At 40.8% G+C, this 16,844-nt stretch overlaps 2 protein-coding genes across 5 annotated transcripts in view; one reads left to right on the top strand and one right to left on the bottom strand.

Annotated features, from left to right (window-relative positions):
* Window positions 1–424: 424 nt before the first annotated feature.
* LOC115611153 (tubulin alpha-3 chain) lies at window positions 425–5,034 on the bottom strand. Of its 3 annotated transcripts, XM_030493580.1 has the most exons (5): window positions 4,954–5,034; window positions 3,317–3,539; window positions 2,634–2,782; window positions 1,071–1,751; window positions 425–839 (listed from the first exon to the last, which is right to left on the bottom strand). In XM_030493580.1, the coding sequence occupies exons 1-5, from the start codon at window positions 4,954–4,956 to the stop codon at window positions 534–536; spliced, it is 1,362 nt and encodes a 453-aa protein (XP_030349440.1). In that variant the 5' UTR covers window positions 4,957–5,034; the 3' UTR covers window positions 425–533. The 3 variants fall into 3 exon arrangements, with proteins under 3 accessions (XP_030349440.1, XP_030349439.1, XP_030349442.1); XM_030493579.1 differs by lacking the exon at window positions 4,954–5,034 and having other exon boundaries at window positions 3,317–4,194; XM_030493582.1 differs by lacking the exons at window positions 3,317–3,539; window positions 4,954–5,034 and adding an exon at window positions 3,578–4,194.
* A 3,829-nt stretch (window positions 5,035–8,863) lies between these two features.
* Window positions 8,864–16,844, top strand: part of HLTF (helicase like transcription factor) — a 28,059-nt gene continuing 20,078 nt past the window's right edge. For both annotated transcript variants that reach the window (XM_030493578.1, XM_030493577.1), the window contains exons 1-9: window positions 8,864–8,994; window positions 10,336–10,543; window positions 11,132–11,298; window positions 12,601–12,734; window positions 13,735–13,832; window positions 14,553–14,627; window positions 14,836–15,027; window positions 15,188–15,283; window positions 16,131–16,179. In XM_030493578.1, coding sequence (XP_030349438.1) covers window positions 8,975–8,994; window positions 10,336–10,543; window positions 11,132–11,298; window positions 12,601–12,734; window positions 13,735–13,832; window positions 14,553–14,627; window positions 14,836–15,027; window positions 15,188–15,283; window positions 16,131–16,179 — 1,039 coding nt within the window. In that variant the 5' untranslated portion in view covers window positions 8,864–8,974. The remainder of the gene's footprint in view (window positions 8,995–10,335; window positions 10,544–11,131; window positions 11,299–12,600; window positions 12,735–13,734; window positions 13,833–14,552; window positions 14,628–14,835; window positions 15,028–15,187; window positions 15,284–16,130; window positions 16,180–16,844) is intronic.

Here is a 16,844-nt window from a genome sequence, read left to right as displayed (position 1 = left end):
TGTCCTTAGTAATGGTATTAAGTGCTAGTTCTGTTCTCAAGTGTAATGGCAGCTGCCATAACTAGTCAGGAGTACAGTATTACTCAGTTAACCAACCGTGGATATTTTAACATTAAGCCTTCTGTGAAGCCAGCCTTACTGGGAAACATCTTCAGCACAGATTAGGTTCCTTTGTACCACAGAGACAGGCTTGGAACAGTAATGGTGTTATTAGTACTATAACAACCTGAAGCAGAAGCAGTTTCCTGCTTGTGAGAAACCAAAAATGAAGGAGTACGTATCAGAACATGTTGGGATCCCAGGAAAGTGTTTAGCTTCCTGATTTCTTCTGCAATTTGCACGACTAGATGCTACTAAAATAAGCCATCTCAAATGGTGTTTACTTAGTGAGTATGTACATATATAGTAAAGAAGAAAAAAAATAGAAAGTAGAACCTTTAAAACTTTATTTGAAAACAGTCAAACAAGCAGATGTTCTGCAAACAGGGTTCTGCAATTCTTTTTTTTCCCCTCTCTCTACATTTTTCCAGACTTTAGTTTTCTAAGTACTCATCTCCTTCTTCAGCCTCTGCTTCTACTGAGTCTATGCCGACTTCTTCATAATCTTTCTCAAGGGCAGCCAGATCTTCCCGGGCTTCAGAAAATTCTCCTTCCTCCATTCCTTCCCCAACATACCAATGTACAAAAGCACGCTTAGCATACATTAGATCAAACTTGTGGTCAAGGCGAGCCCATGCTTCAGCAATAGCAGTTGTATTACTCAGCATACACACAGCCCGCTGCACCTTTGCAAGGTCACCACCTGGCACCACAGTTGGAGGCTGGTAGTTAATGCCCACCTTCAAGAAAACACATAAAAATTTTCCTTATGAGTGCTAAGGCTCAAAGACTTATTTCTGTTAACAATCAAAAATCACGAGAGTTATGAGCAAATAAAATAGCTTACAGTTCTTTTGCACTTCATCAAAATATTTAACAGGGACATTACCTTGTAGAATGACTGTTACCTCTAAATATTATACAATTGCTAATAAATCAAACATTAAGCACTTAAAAAACAATGCAAGTACCTTGAATCCAGTTGGGCACCAATCCACAAACTGAATGGTACGTTTAGTCTTGATAGTAGCAATAGCTGCATTGACATCTTTGGGAACAACATCACCTCTGTATAACATGCAGCAGGCCATGTATTTGCCATGGCGAGGGTCGCATTTTACCATCTGGTTGGCTGGTTCAAAACAAGCATTAGTGATTTCGGCCACAGATAACTGCTCATGATAGGCTTTTTCAGCAGAGATGACAGGGGCATATGTTACCAGGGGGAAATGGATTCGCGGGTATGGAACAAGGTTAGTTTGAAATTCTGTCAGATCTACATTGAGGGCTCCATCAAAACGCAGTGAAGCTGTGATGGATGAAACAATTTGCCCAATTAATCGGTTTAAATTGGTGTAAGTAGGACGTTCAATGTCAAGGTTACGACGACATATATCGTAAATGGCTTCATTGTCTACCATGAAGGCACAGTCTGAATGCTCTAATGTTGTATGGGTAGTTAGAATTGAGTTGTAGGGTTCCACTACAGCAGTGGAAACTTGTGGTGCTGGATAAATCGCAAATTCTAGTTTAGACTTCTTGCCGTAGTCAACAGAGAGCCTTTCCATGAGCAGAGATGCAAACCCTGAGCCAGTGCCTCCTCCAAAACTATGAAAGATAAGGAAACCTTGCAGCCCTGTGCACAGATCAGCCTATAACGGGGTGGAAAAAAAAGCGGGAGGAAAAAAAAAAAAAGTTATTTTGGAGAAAGCAGTATTAAAATAATCATTCAACAGCATTTCCTTCTTAGTGTGTCGGTTTTAGATTTTTAGAATAAATCCCCCCACATTCTTGAAAGGTGGTCTTCCTTTTTTCCTGTGTGCCTTTTACTCAAAAGTACGAGTGCCACTGCATAACTTTTTCTGAATAGCAGTATTCTAATATTTAAAAGTTGCTTTATTGTCTTTGATGCCATTTTAATTCTACTATAAGCAAAAGCAGCTGAGCACCACTGTGATAAATTACTACAAATTACAGCTGGGTTGTATCTTTAGAATCTGTTTTTTTCCATTCTGGCTTTTAGCAAGTATCAATTAGATGTTAAAAACAAGTTTTTTATTTAAAATTACAAAAATTAAAAGACAATCACTATTTCATTCTGAATCACATGATCCTATAGGAGTTTCTCACAGTGCAGTGTCAGACATTTTCTTTTTTTTTTAATCCTAAATATTCAACCAAAACCTGAGGTTGAGGGTACTATTTTGCGCCACATATAATGGGCATGAAATCAAACTGAAAATTACAAACAATAAAGTATAATGGCATTGTTACACTTGTTTAAGGCTTTTATAATGTTTCTGAGGTATGCTTTAAAATACTTTCAAATACTGGTATTTCAAAACCTAAAAAAAAAAGTAAGTTTTATTTACTGAATTTTTATTTAACTGGGGGAGAGAGCAAGACGACCAAGTTTTAAACAATAAACTATGCACAAAATTCTTAGGGGAAAAAACCACATCAAACCATTGTTATGGATAGCTGTAGAGCTATATCAATTATTTTAAATACAGACTTGCAGCACGAATTCTTACCAGTTTGCGAATGCGGTCTAGCACTAGATCAACAATCTCTTTTCCAATGGTATAATGGCCTCTGGCATAATTATTGGCTGCATCTTCTTTCCCAGTAATGAGCTGCTCAGGATGGAATAACTGCCTATATGTGCCTGTACGTACTTCATCTGTAAGAAAACAAAATACCACAACATAGATTCAATCTGTTCAGTTCTGTGTGTGCTACTTAGTGACTACACACTAAGCACACATGTCAAAAGAGTGTAGACAGCATCCTTGACTATAGACAGCTTGCCTGACTAGCCTAAAAAGTCGGCAAAACTTCAGCTCCTTTGTTTAGCAGAAGACATCAGGCACTCATAAAGCAGTATTTGTTCCTGAGAGGAGGTTCACTCTGAAAAGCTACATTACAAGTACAGACAAGATTGCAGGTATCAATTGAACAAAACTCTGAGTGCAGTGCAGCACTCTAGAAAGATTATCCACACTGTAAAAAAGTTCTGCTGTTTTCCAAATGTTGTTATCTGTAGAACATCATTTCTTTCAAGTAACAGTAACCTCAAATGTCAAAACAGCATGCAGACACACATCTTTCAAACTATAGTGTTCTGATCACACACACACACAAAAAAAAAAGACCATAGGGAATCTGTAGGGAATCTTCACTTTTACGTTGAAGATCTTTAATGTTGGGTACATACCAACAACAGTTGGCTCTAGGTCCACAAACACTGCTCTGGGAACATGTTTACCAGCTCCTGTCTCACTGAAGAAGGTGTTAAATGAATCGTCTCCACCTCCCACAGTTTTATCACTAGGCATTTGACCATCAGGCTGGATTCCATGTTCAAGACAATATAATTCCCAACACGCATTGCCAATCTGAACACCAGCCTGACCGACGTGGATGGATATGCATTCACGCTGCAAATTGAAAACAGAACAATGAGACATGGACCTACCTGTCTTCCAGATTTTCTTCTCATAATAACTAGCCATCTGTGGGTTGTATCTTTCCATGAGCTTTCTCTGCTTCAGTATCCCCTGGTTGCTCTTGAGTGACTATAACTCATCAAATTGTCTGCTGCTTGCAAGACTCTACTTACCTTAGCTGATTGAGGCTAACTTTGAGAATATTGGAAGATCCTGAATACAACATAGTCTCTATGAACACATAGGGTGAATATAGATTCATTCTCCCTTACCATGCTGCATGGATATTACATCTTTAATATTCTGCTTAGTCTCTTTTTCATCTTCCTTTACTCTTGGAAGGCTTCTTTATATAGCATTCCCTAGTTTCCCTTATTTGTTGCCAAATCATTCTTCTTGTATAGGACCAATTATTATGTCTTCCTTTATAATAAGCAGATATGTAGCCCCCAATTCATACATATTTGGGTTCCTTTGTGAAACCATCCAGGAGCCCCAATCAGATGTCACCTGCCCACTTTTAGCCAGCTACTTTGATTCTAAGCAACTGTGCCATGTGTGTTTTATCTCTCAATACCGTGATTCTGTCTTACACCTGAAATGGTAATGAGCTGTTTTTCTAGCTTACTGTTACAGCGTATCTAGCAAAAAGGTGAGGTGGAAAAGCAAAAGTAGGGCGCCTGGGCGGCTCTTTCCTTGGTAGCTTCATCAAATCTTGTATTCTTACTTTCGTGTTTTAATTTTCATGCCGTGGTTCCGTCATTAGTCTTTTGCCAGCGAGACTACTCCTGTGCTCATTCCCACTTCTACTCAGCTGGCAGCCGGTTTCCAACGCTCTCACGCCGCCTCACGGCTCCCGTTCCCCGGTACGGTGCTGCCCCGCCGCGCCCACTGCCGGCGCGAGAAGACCCCTGCGCCCAGCCCTGCCGCAGCACGCGGCGCCGCCGAATGCTGCTCCAGCGCCTCCTTTCCCATTGGCTACGCGCAAGCGGCCGGCGCAGTGCACGCTACCACCACCCCGAAGCGGCGGGGCGACCAGACCAGACCCGGCCCGGCCCAGCGGCTTGTCGCCACGCTCTTTCCCGCCGCCCGGGTCAGGTTTCGGTCTGCCCCTCGCTTCTCCGCGCGACGCGCGCACTTAACAGCAGGCCTCTGCTGCTTTTCTACATGTCCCGTCTCACCAGCCGCCGGCCAGTTTTTACCCCTCGCCTCCCTTGAACTATTATTACGCTAATTTCTCTCCTCCTCTCCAATACTTTCGCCTTACTGCTACCGCAGGACTTTCTCACAGAGACTGCAAGTCCTGCCGCAACACGCGTTATCACAAACTCCCCAGACCGCCGCCGCTACAGCGGCCCTCCCAAACACTCTTCCTCTGCCCAGCCGCGAGGACCCCGTTCCCCACCATGACGTCCGGCTAAGCTGAGGCACCCCAGCTCCGCTGCACTCCGTCCTCACCGCCCGCCGAGCAGCACCAACTGACGACGGCTAACCGCCTCGATCCCTCGCCCTCGCGTGCTGGCTCCCCATTGGCTGTCACCCTGGAGGCGCAGCGGCGAGCGGAGCCCGCTGATTCGCCCTCTCGAAAGCGCGCGAGCAGGGCGGCCTGCAGCGGGCGGGGGGGTTGCCGGCTGGAGGCGCTGGGCTCGGCGGTGGGGGCCGGAGGCGCGGCCGGGCTGCGTGGAACTGGCTTGACTGGGGCGCGCTGCTGTGGTACCCGTTCTTAGGCCGCGAGAGGGCTGATGTCTGCCAGGGTAACGGCATAAGTGGTTTCGCACGGCTCCCGGCAGGAAAATGAGACATCTGACAGCCTAGAAATTTCTTTTAGCAGAGAAAGGCCGGTAGCTGGAAAGATGAAGCTGGATGTCTAGAGCACGTTCAGCTGCTCTCTGGAGTAGCAGCCACGCCACAGATGGTATTTTCCTCTCTCCTTTTCTTTTCCTCTTTCTCCCCAAAGAGAAGTAAATAACAGATTTGCTGTTAACAGTAAGGCCTGGAAAAAATTAAGATGAAATTGCTATTAATTCCTCGGAGCAAGCGATGTGTAATTCATTTTAAGCAGGAGCCTAATGTAAGCTGATGTCTTTCTAATTGCAGTGCTCTGGGTTTTTCTAAGGTAAGTGTAATGGCAAGCATGCAAAGATGAACACTGCCACCTTTATAATTTCATAAAAACAGATTAGCTTGTTAACCTGTTTGCTTTTACATCCTCACAGGGAGGTGATTTATCTTCTTTCCTTAGAGATGTATGAATAAGTTAGGGTCAAGTTATTGCTAGGCAAATCTGCTGTGTACCCCTCAAATTCCTGCCCAATATGACAATAGTTCAAGCTGGTCTGAATCACAGCAAGGACACAGGCCCTTGTCCATGAAATTAACTTGTGCAGCTTACTGGAGCAACTTGTGAGCCCGTTGCTCCTGTAAGCAAAGGAGAGAAAAGCACTTCCAGTGGATGATTTAGACTCTCTGAGCTCTACCGTACTCCCAAGACGCTGTTTTTTCTCATAGTGACCCATACCTATTTCACTCTGTCTCATACATTCTTTCCTGCATCCTCAGACTATTGGCTTGCTGAGAGTCCCAAACTACGGGGATTTACTAATTTTCTTACCTTTACTGGTGTGTCATTGATGCTGACTTTCTGAGCACCCTCCCTGCTGAAAGAGGAAGTTAAGTCACCAAATTCCTGTTGCAAACTGATCTCAAAGATAACCATTATAACCATTTATTTTAGTCTCATATTTTCTATTTATTGTTTAAATGTATGCATGAGTAGCTACAACCATTTGTGCTTGTGTGAACAATTTTGGTTAGGTTATATCCTTTTAATCTCTTAAGTTTGCTCTGTTGACGTATGTATAAAATTTAATTCTCATGAACTTTAGTGTTTAGAATTCTGCACAAAGCTATACGCCATGTGTTGCTGGCAAAACTTTTGTGGGGCCATTAATTCGACTCCCTGCTGGAAAGTTTTGCAGATCCATCTTGGAGCTGACAGGCATTGGTTCCATTGGCCATGGAAGCTTCTAGAAGCTTCTCACAGAAGCCACCCTGTCATGCCCCCTGCTACCAGAACCTTGCTGTGCAGATCCATCTGTAGATACTGAACCGATGCAGAAAATAGAGTCCTTTGGAAAAGATAGCCAGGACATAAGCTGCTATGCCTAACCTTTTATAGGATACGGTTTGTGCTGATCTTGTGGTCTTAGCCATATCGATCATATCAAATTGGAAAATACCCAGACTGGAGCATGCTGTTATTTTATAGATGACTAAATTTGTATTTCTGGTATATTCAAGAGAAGGTAACGGGACTTTTCCAAGCTTTGTATAAAAGAAAAGTTACAGAGAGGGTATAAGGAGACAGTACAGGGATAATAAACAGTATAAATGAAAGAAGTGAACTGTGCAAGTCAGGATTTCTGGCTGCAAGCCATTCTTGGAAACCCACTGTAAAGACTCCAGCTCCCATGTCTCCTGGCTTTCCCAAGAGTAGTTTTCCCTTCAGTCTGCCACATGCATTGCTTAAGAGTTAGGAAGCAGGTGGGAACCAGTCCAGTTTGCAGAAGAGCTGATGCTGGAAAATCACTGTGAATGAATTCTCTTCGTCACTTTTGGTTTTGATGCATGTGTGAGTCCTTATGGAAGTGTTCTTTTTTTTTTTTTTTTTTTGGTTTAATTCCCAAAAAGGTCTAAGAAACAGTTTCTAACAATCCTGTCTTATTATAGTTTTCCTTGTAAATATATAGCTTTAATTGTAAAAGCTGTAATACAAGTTTTATTTCAGTATTTGTGACCTGCAAATTTGTGCTGACCAACACAGGTACAGAGTCAGATTTTAAACTCCATTTTGTGCTGAATCTATGACAATGTGTTAGTAATTTAATGAAAAGCAGGTTCTTGCCTAGAAAACTACACTTCTGTTTGAAAGATCTCTCTAGGCTGAAGTTAAAATTGGCTTCTAAAAGATGAAGTAAGTTGGTCTCAACACCGTCTAGGACCATGGCAGTATCTGTATAAAGAGGAGAAATCATGTATTCGCACAGAAGAAAGTTCTCTCAAAAACCAATCTTAAAACCTGGGTTTTATATTACTGCCTTTGCCTCTGACAAAGTCTAGCAAATCTATTATAAGACAACAAATTTACTCATCAGATAAATTGGATTTTAATGGTGGCCCAGTTTGCCCTGGGTCAAAATTTGTTTATACAAAATTTGTTGGCAAAGTTTTAAAGATAAGTAAAAGCGGGAATTTGGTTTCTTTTTGTTGTTGTTCATGTGGTGGTGGGGTTTGGTTTTTGGGTTTTTTGTGTGTGTGTGTTCTGGTTTTTTTTAACATTAACCAGCATCTTTAGCTAAAACTACATGACTTTCATCTAACATCTGGGTTTATCCAAGAAGACTGCTGCATAAATGCCTTTTTGACAAAACATTTTTCGATGGATAGTAGTGGCTGGCTCAGTGACTTAATGAAACTGTTTCTTCTCAATTATTTAATGGAATGTAGTAGCACCCTGGAATGGTGGGTGAAGTATTGAGTTTTTAGCAAAGGAAGCTTTTAAAACTTAACTTGCCCTCTTTTTTTTTTTTCCTTTTTAAATTAACAGTAAGCCAAACCAAGAAGAAAAAAGTGTCTTTTCCTCATCTGCTCTTAGTTACAGCAAGTATCTATTTGATTTAAAATTACTGCTCATTCGGTTACAATTTAGGGGAGAAGCTGTAGGAAACTTCAGAGTGGTTTCACTTAAGTGACATGAAAATTTTCAAAAGGCTCTATCCTGTAACGATATGAATGCTTTTAATTGTCACTGACCATGGCAGTGATTGACTTCATACAAAGATACTTAACGATTCTCAACAATGTACATATTTCTGCATAAGGTGTCATACCATATGCTTTCACCTTGTTTAGTGTATTAGAAATGCTACTTTATACATCAGATTTTTGTTACAAGATTTATGGAAAATCGCATTCTGGACAGCCTCGTGCTTTGCCCTTTCACTTTCTTGGCACCTGTGCAAACTCTTGAGTAGTTTCTTGTTTATAACTTACGGTTAGCTAATTGTACGTGTTCTCTACCGCCGTGTACAGATATTTTAACACTACTACTTGCTCGGTAAAGCGACGTGGTGCGCGGGCAGGGCAGGGCCGGCTCTCCCGCAGAGGCAGGCGCGCAACATCTCCGCGCCGGGTCACGGCGACGGCGCCTCCTGCGGCCTGTGCGCCGCCGGAAGGGGCGGGGAACAGGCAGCTTCGTCCGGTCCATGGTGTTTTCATTGGCCAAGGTCTCCGGAGCCTCGGGTTGGGATTGGTGGGTGCTGTTGTTGGGTCTGCAGCGTGGGTGCACGGCCGGAGCGGCGGTGGGTGTAGCGCTCGCTGGCGCTGCGGGCGCGGGAGCCTCGCTGGCGGTGGTGCTGCTACCGGCCATGTCGTGGAAGAAGCCCAAGTGAGGCGGAGGGGGTGGTGGCGGACGCTGGGACGCGCCGGTGCTGACCCGTGTCGCGGCGTGCCCCGCCTGCACTCGGCCGCTTCGCGCTCTTTCCTGCGAGCGGCGGCCGGGGCCGGGGTCGCCGCGGTGAACTGAGGTGGTTGACGGGGAGACTCTGCGCCTCCGCCACTCTGTGCTTGTCCCGGTTGATGTGTGATGAGTGCCGAGGTCGTTCTGCTGCTTCTGCGTTCTGGCAGGGCTCCCGGAGAGGGGTTCCGCTGGGCAGCGGCAAAGTGGCTGTGGTTAACCCCGGCTGGCTCGTCTGCAATTAGCGCAGAGCCAAGCCTCTTAAACTGTGTTTGAGGAAACGGAATGCCGGTTGAACAGTAACTTAAATATCATTTGCAAAAGAAAACAAAGTTGGCTATGCGAAGCTTTGAATAGCTAGTGCATGGTATCTAGTTATTTAAATTGGCAATACTCTTAAATAAATCCAGCAACACAGAAGCGTAATTTGGTGATCCACCAACGGTCACGATTGTTATGTGTCAGTTGAAACTTGTATTGAGATTTTATTGTTAAAGTACTGTTTTTAAAAACAGTTGTTAGTATGCCAGTCTTCACTCAAACACACATTAAGTGTGTAGGCAGAGATCTTTCCATCTCTTCATGTGCAGTAATGTGAGCTACTAGGTGTATCTCGTCACCAGAAGGGAAGTCTGGCTAGCAGAAGTTTGTGTTAGAAATACATAGTGTAATTACCTGGCCTAGGTTGAAGCAGCTGATTGTCTCTGAAGTTTATTATAAAGCAATAATACATGTCAGGGTGTGAAAGTGAGCTTAATAAATAGGTGGAGTTGTTTTAGCGTTTCAATTTTTGTGGCTATAAGCCACACATACAGAGTTAAACAGTTACAAATAAGGTTTTATAATCTTTTTCTTAGGTGAGAAAAATGTGTTAGGAAAATACGTGGAAATTTTGCTGTGCCAGGTATAATTAGGCATGTAACTAAATCTGGAGAATTCTCGATGTTGTTGATAAAGATAAGCCTGTGAGGGAAGGTAGGGTGGAATGCACAGGTAGCAGTTTGGTCAGTTAAGTTGCCAGCTCTTCACTGTAATTGGCTTAAACTAATCTATTTGGGATGAAACAATGGCAGACATTTTCTTCTAATACAAAACATTCCCCCCCCACCCCCCCAATGTTTCCAGGTAAAAATTACCTGAGTAAAGTTGTAAAACTTGGGGTTTATAGGTAGCCTTATATAAAGGAGTAAAACAGATTCCAAGGAAATAACTCCTTTATTTTTATTGCTATTAAAGTTATTGTCAAATATTTCACACTTTGTCTTTCTGCAGAGATTCTGCCAGAGGATGCTCTCAATATAACATCTGCAGAGGAGAGAGAAACTATTCCCGTTTTTCCTCTTCTGACTTTTCCACCAGTCTTGGGTTGGAAGACTTCTCTGTAAGTGACACATCTGGAACAGAGGAGGACACAGACTCAGCTGTCTTATATGGAACTTTGCGAGGAAGTGTTGTTGGATTACGGTACTACACAGGGATTGTAAGTGCATGATAAATTATAAAACAGAAGAAAAAGTTTTGAGCTTCAGAAAAAAATACGTTTAATTAAAATTTAACAAACTTGTGGAAGTTTTGACTAAGTATAATTACGATAGATATTTTCTCCTAGTTTGCTGTTTTCAACATTCTTCACAGGAAGTACTTAATGTAAAACATTCTGATTCAAAATGTAATTAAGGTAACAAGCTCTCAAATCTGGTTTAGTTATTTGGTAGCTCTGCTCATCCACATAAGGGAAATGAAAGTGACTGAAAACAAGAAGTTGGGTACGCCTTTGAATTGTTGACACTGACAGAAAGGGATGTTTATTCCCTTACAAAATGTGTTAGCAGTTGAAGGAAGTTCTTGCTCTCAGGATTACTTTTGAAATTGCTGATAACTCCTAGGTAGCTCTTCTGTAATGCTTTTTGTATTTTGAGTAAGTGGTAGCTTGGCTGACTGAACAGAATACTATACCAAATTAATCTTTAATCTTTATGATATTTAAGGCAATGTGTGTTAGATATTTCTGCAAATAATTTGCAACTAAATTAATGTGTTCTGGTGTTTGTTTGTTTTGCTTTGTTAGGTTAATAACAATGAAATGGTTGCACTTCAGAGGGAGCCCAGTAATCCTTATGATAAAAATGCAGTGAAAGTGAATAATGTGAATGGAGACCAGGTAGGCCATATAAAAAAAGAACTAGCGGCAGCATTGGCAGGCATTATGGACAACAAACTAGCATTAATTGAAGGGTAAGTGTGAAGATTATGCTTTTGGTTCTATGAATAATACAAATGTTTTTGGTTGCTGCACTAGCAAACTCTGAAAACTATAAGAGTTCTCTTTGACTCACATGGCAGCTCTTTATAATATAGAATCAGAACAGTTTGGGTTGGAAGGAACCTTAAAGACCATCTAGTTCCAGCCCACTTTCATGGGCAGGGACTCCTTCCACTAGACCAGGTTGCTCCAAGCCCCATCCAGCCTGACCTTGAACACAGCCACAACTTCTCTGGGCAACCTGTTCCAGTGCCTCAGCACCCTCACAGGGAAGAATTTTTTCCTGATATCTAATCTAAATCTCCCCTCTTTCAATCTAAAACCATTCCCCCTTGTCATATCATTACATGCCCTTGTAAAAAGTCCCTCTCCAGCTTTCATGTCTGCCACCTTTAGGTATTCTAAGGTCTCCCTTTCCCTTCCCCACATGCTCAAACAATGCTCAGCTTTGTACGAAATACTTTGCATTTTTGGGCAGTATTAACTTGCTTCACAGTGCAGCCTGCTGGGAATACGAAACCAAGTTGGCTTGGTTTCTCATTGTGTAAGATGAGAAATCAGGAGGCTGCTAAACTTCATCTGCCAGGGATATGGGGCAGCTACAACTTCTCTGGGCAACCTGTTCCAGTGTCTCACCACCCTTGCAGTGAAGAACTTCCTCATATCCAATCTCAATCTACCCTCTTTCAGCTTGAAGCCATTCCCCCTTGTCCTGCTACTACAGGCCCTTGTCAAAAGTCCATCTCCAGATTTCTTGTAGGCCCCTTTAGCTACTGGAATGCTGCTCCCCAGAGCCTTCTCTTCTCCAGGCTGAACAACCCCAGCTCTCTCGGCCTGTCTTCATAGGAGAGGTGCTCCAGCCCTTTGATCATGTTTGTGGCCTCCTCTAGACTGGCTCTAACAGGTCAACATCAGTCTTATGTTGGGGGCCTCAGAGCTGAATGCAGTACTCCAGGTGGGCTCTCATGAGAGCAGAGTAGAGGAATACTTACTAAAGTTTCATGTTTTCAGACTTTTTATTCTTCTGTTGAGCTATATGCGTACAGTTCATTCTTTTCTGTATATGATAAAATGTAGAGACATTAGAGCAAATTCCTTAGTGATTGTTGTGGAACTCTTAAATTAACTGCATGTGGTGGTTTGTATAAAAGGTTCATGGAGTATGAGAACTAACACCTATCTGGAACATCTTGCTGAAGAAATAAGAAGGTTTTTATAAAATAGTCAAACACTAAAAAATTACTGTTGTGCTTTTTTTCCCTGCATTTTATCAGGGTTGTCCCTTATGGAGCAAAAAATGCCTTTACCATGCCTGTACAAATGAGCTTTTGGGGAAGAGAAGAAAACAAGGAAGCAGTGCTAGATCAGCTAAAAAGGCACGGATTTAAATTGGCTCCTCCTCTAAAAGGCAAGTGTTGAAGTTTTGGGTTTGGGTGGTTGTTTTTTTTCCTTTTAAAATATTCAGATTGAACTTGCCAGTGGTTAGAAGAAATGTTTAAGGGCCTAATCCTTGTCATTATCTTGTCATTCACAAAATGATTTTTTTAATTTAGTTGGGGCATAATGAAGACCCCACAGCTATTGATTTCAGACTTTATAGGACACAAAAGTATACTTTTATAAGCAAATGGAGAGACAGTTGAGCAACCTCAGGAACATACTTGATTCCTGAAGTTCTTTAAAAATCCATAATGATTCCTTGAATTTCTCTGGATTGTTTTGGTTTTTATTTTTTTGAGAAACAGGTCAGACCCTTTCATAAAGGGAGGGTTTCAGGGACACTGCTGCTTTTTAGAAGAATGCTAGGGCATGTACACTACTAGTGAAGTGTGAGCAAATACAGATGAGATGTCTCTGAACAAATGAGCTTAGCGGGCCTGATGCTTTGCAAAGCCAGCCTTGCACAAAAAGCACCTGTGCTCCTGGAACTAAGCTTTGTTGAAGCAGTGGTAGTCAGGAATAAGGATGTGAGCAGAAATAAAAGCTTGGTGAGGGATAGATCTGTTTTTCATACAGCAAGAGTTCAGTTTTTATCTTACAGGTTGCATTGCACATAGTTAATTGAAAAAGAGTTTGTAGTAAAAAAAAAAAAAAAGGATTTTGCATCATCATTTGTTATACTGTCACCACATCAAATTTCATATGACACAACAATTTTTAAGAAACGTGGTTGCCATCTTGAAGGATTCCAACCCATAGCTCATTGCCTGTGAGTCTTACAAAGCTTCGTAGAAAGTCTTTGTGGCCCAGTGAAAGTAAAGGATAAGTTGAAGCTAAGAGAAAGTGAAAGATACTGTCTTATAGCCCACTATCTCATCAGCATTGTTACTTATAAGCCAGTGAAGGTTGAGATTGGGAAGTCATCATATTGTTGCATTTCAAAATACTGTCTTTTTAATGGCACATAGGTTCAGAATGTGATTTTGCATCAAAGTGGATTTCTGCAAGAGCTGGTCCAAGTTACAGTGCTCCAGTTCATGCTGCTGTGCAGTTGACACCTGAACAGGTTTGCATTTCATGTTTAAATACCTGGAAGTTGCAATTTAAACAGTGAAGGCCTTTAATTTTTTCATTAACAAAACAGTGCTTGTGAAGTGGAAGTCTGTTGCTTTGTTTGGTTTTTTTTTTCCCTTTTGTGAACCACCAGTCTGCTTTGAAGTCATCTTGAACTTTTGAACTTTTTTTATACTTTGAGGAGACATTTTAGCTGTGACAGCCTTGAGTCCCATGTGATTTTGGGAAGCTTTAGTTGTTCAGTATCTTTTTTTTTTTACATTGTTGAGTGGTGTGTCTGTCCTAATGCTTTACCACATAACAAGTATGTTCTCAAGTGAAAATAAAATCAGACTTCCAGGCTTTATCTTCAGATTGGCCCAGGGTGATGTGTAAAGGTGATATATTTTTGGTTTTGCTTTTTGTTTGCTATTTCAAATTAGAGTGAAGTAGTTACTTTAGGGAGTGTTGTACAAGGATCCGAGTATATTTAGCCATCTCTTCTCAAGCTCTTGCCTGTATTGGCATGTGATTGTCTTAGAAAAACCTGAACTTCATTTTTGCGTAGCAGTAGCTAACAAACATATTCCAGCAAATCAGGTCTAAAGTGGTAGACCTATCTATACTGATTACCAAATGACAAATAATTTTAATTTAACAGTCATTGATTATTTAGTGAGATTATTTTTAATTGCAATAATTTTAATTGCATTTTTTGTGTTCGTTTATGCAGCTTAAAAGTGAATTTGACAAATTGTTTGAGGATCTGAAAGAAGATGATAAAACTTGTGAACTGGAAGGAGCAGAGGTATTTCTTAAGCTAGAAACCATTTTATATGAAAATATAAATATTTAAACATCTAGATGCATATTTAGCTTTGTCTGGACACAGGAGATGCTTGAATCAGAAAAAAAAAATTAGTAGATACAAAGGACTTGATAAAAATTTTTTTGTTCCAAAAATGAAATGTCATACTTAATATGTGAATAGTACACAGTGTATCTCTGATTTGCAGGCTGTTGCCACACTCTTGCTTCCCCATCAGAAGCAGGCTTTAGCTTGGATGGTTTCACGTGAGAACAGTAATGATTTGCCACCATTTTGGGAAGAGAGAAGTAACTTCTATTACAATACGCTTACAAATTTTGCAGAAAAGCAGCGACCTAAAAATGTTATTGGAGGAATACTGGCTGATGATATGGGACTGGTAATACTTACAGAGCTTGTTTTGGTTTTTGTTTGGTTTTGTTTAGTTTTTCTTTTGGGGGGGGGGGGAGTTTAAATACAGAACACATGCGTGTGTTTCTTGATTGGTTGGGCATTTGGTTCATTCTGTGGAAGATATGACATCCTTTTCTGTTATGCAGGGTAAAACACTTACTACTATTGCATTGATTCTCACAAATTTTCAAGATGGCAAGCCTCTTCCTGTTCAAAAGATCCCAAGTGATAAGTTTTATGAGGTGAGATGAAAGTGTTGATATAGTTAATAGAAAAATCTGTGCCTAGTAACTTTCTGTACGGTGAACTTTTTGTATGTTTTGTAGAAAATGAATGTTATTCAAGGACATTAAATAAGAGGAAGAATAGGGTAGATTAATTGAAGGTAGGCAGACTGTACTACTTCAGAGTGTATAATTGAGCTGTAGACTGTGTTATTTTAGGAGTATATGCTTAAGTATCCTTGAAAGAAGAATAAGGAGGAATAAACACTTCTCAGTGTTAAGTTTTATAAATTCTCAAGTTTCTTATAAATTTGTCTAAAAGGCAAGTTGTGACTGCACAAATAGAGGTGGTGTTTTTTTCTGGGGGTATGCATGTGTAGTTCCTGTGTGATTTCGAGGAGGTGCCTGAAACAACCAAAGTAACAAGCAGAGGGCCTTGGTGTAAAGCAGATAAATAAATAAATAAATATATCTTGGCTTGTATTTTTGCCAAACACTTGAAATGAAGTGAGGAAGGGAAACTACAGTAAATAGTAACTAACACCAATGTGCAAACTCTTCTTAGGCAGTGCAGTTCAAGTGCTTTTTGGTTTTATTATGAAATGATTTTGAAGAATATGAAATAAATGAAAGGCTAGGATTAGGTCTTTATTATGCAATATTCTCTGACAGTATTAATGCTGTGAGTTGTGTTTTGTATAAATACAGCTTTATCAGCACCTTTAAGTGACTGGCTGACTTGCCACTGAGCAAGTCTTTCATGATTCAGAGCAGTAATTAATCACTGGTCAGATTAGTGTAATAATGCTATTGACATTTTTTCCAGTTGCTACATTAAAGAATAAAAGTTTCCATTCCTCAATAGGAATCTGGTACTAACAGCATGAACAGCGTTGGACACAGACTATGTAAAGGTGACAGCAAACTATGAGAAGTCCAGTAATGTTTGCATGATAATATATGTTATGATCTGGAGTACTCTTAGTCTGTGGTCAGTGCTAGTCTTCACAAACTCTTGACAAACCAAGTATCTCAGAGAGGTATTTAAAACATACCTCTAAAGATGTTTCAGTTGACATATGAAAAGATGAGTGCCTTGTGAGAAAGTTGAACCCTGCCAGGAAAGTTATCATTGCAGAAATGGATTCTGCATTCCTTTTGCTTTCCTTTTTCTTTCCTTGTAGATAAAACAGGAGCACTTATGCATCTCTTAAAATCTTGTTTGTTTAGGAATTAGTAGCTAATTGCAATTAGGTTCTGTATTAAGCTGCTTTTTTTTTTTTTTTTTTTTTAAATATACGTTTAAGTAGTGAGTGAATGACAAGTGTTTAGAAGGATTTTGTCACACCTGTAGCTTTCAGGTTGTATCAGGAGACTATACAGATGTATATGAAAAATTATACTTGCTGTTAGTAAGTTTTGTAACTCCTCATGCTCTTGAAAATGATGAAAGAAACGTATGGAGCTTGAAGTTTTCTTGCAGTACCTCTTCCTCACTGTCCTGTGCAGGAATTTTAATACAGATGACCTAACTGATAGCGCAAGGATCACAGAGTGATCAGGGTTGGAAAGGACCTTA

The sequence above is a fragment of the Strigops habroptila genome, chromosome 8 (assembly GCF_004027225.2).
Source record: "Strigops habroptila isolate Jane chromosome 8, bStrHab1.2.pri, whole genome shotgun sequence".
Taxonomy (NCBI): Eukaryota; Metazoa; Chordata; class Aves; order Psittaciformes; family Psittacidae; genus Strigops; species Strigops habroptila.
Note: the sequence above shows the minus strand (reverse complement) of the source record. Positions and strands in the feature narration are given on the sequence as shown.

Bases quoted from the DNA above. Each gene is read 5' to 3' on its own strand.
- LOC115611153 (XM_030493579.1), bottom strand. From the start codon at position 3,635: ATGGAAAGATACAACCCACAGATGGCTAGTTATTATGAGAAGAAAATC. The intron at 2,783-3,316 runs GTATGTACCCAA...GTTTTCTTACAG, and splicing joins CCTAGAGCCAACTGTTGTTG to ATGAAGTACGTACAGGCACA. The intron at 1,752-2,633 runs GTAAGAATTCGT...ACCCCGTTATAG, and splicing joins TAGACCGCATTCGCAAACTG to GCTGATCTGTGCACAGGGCT.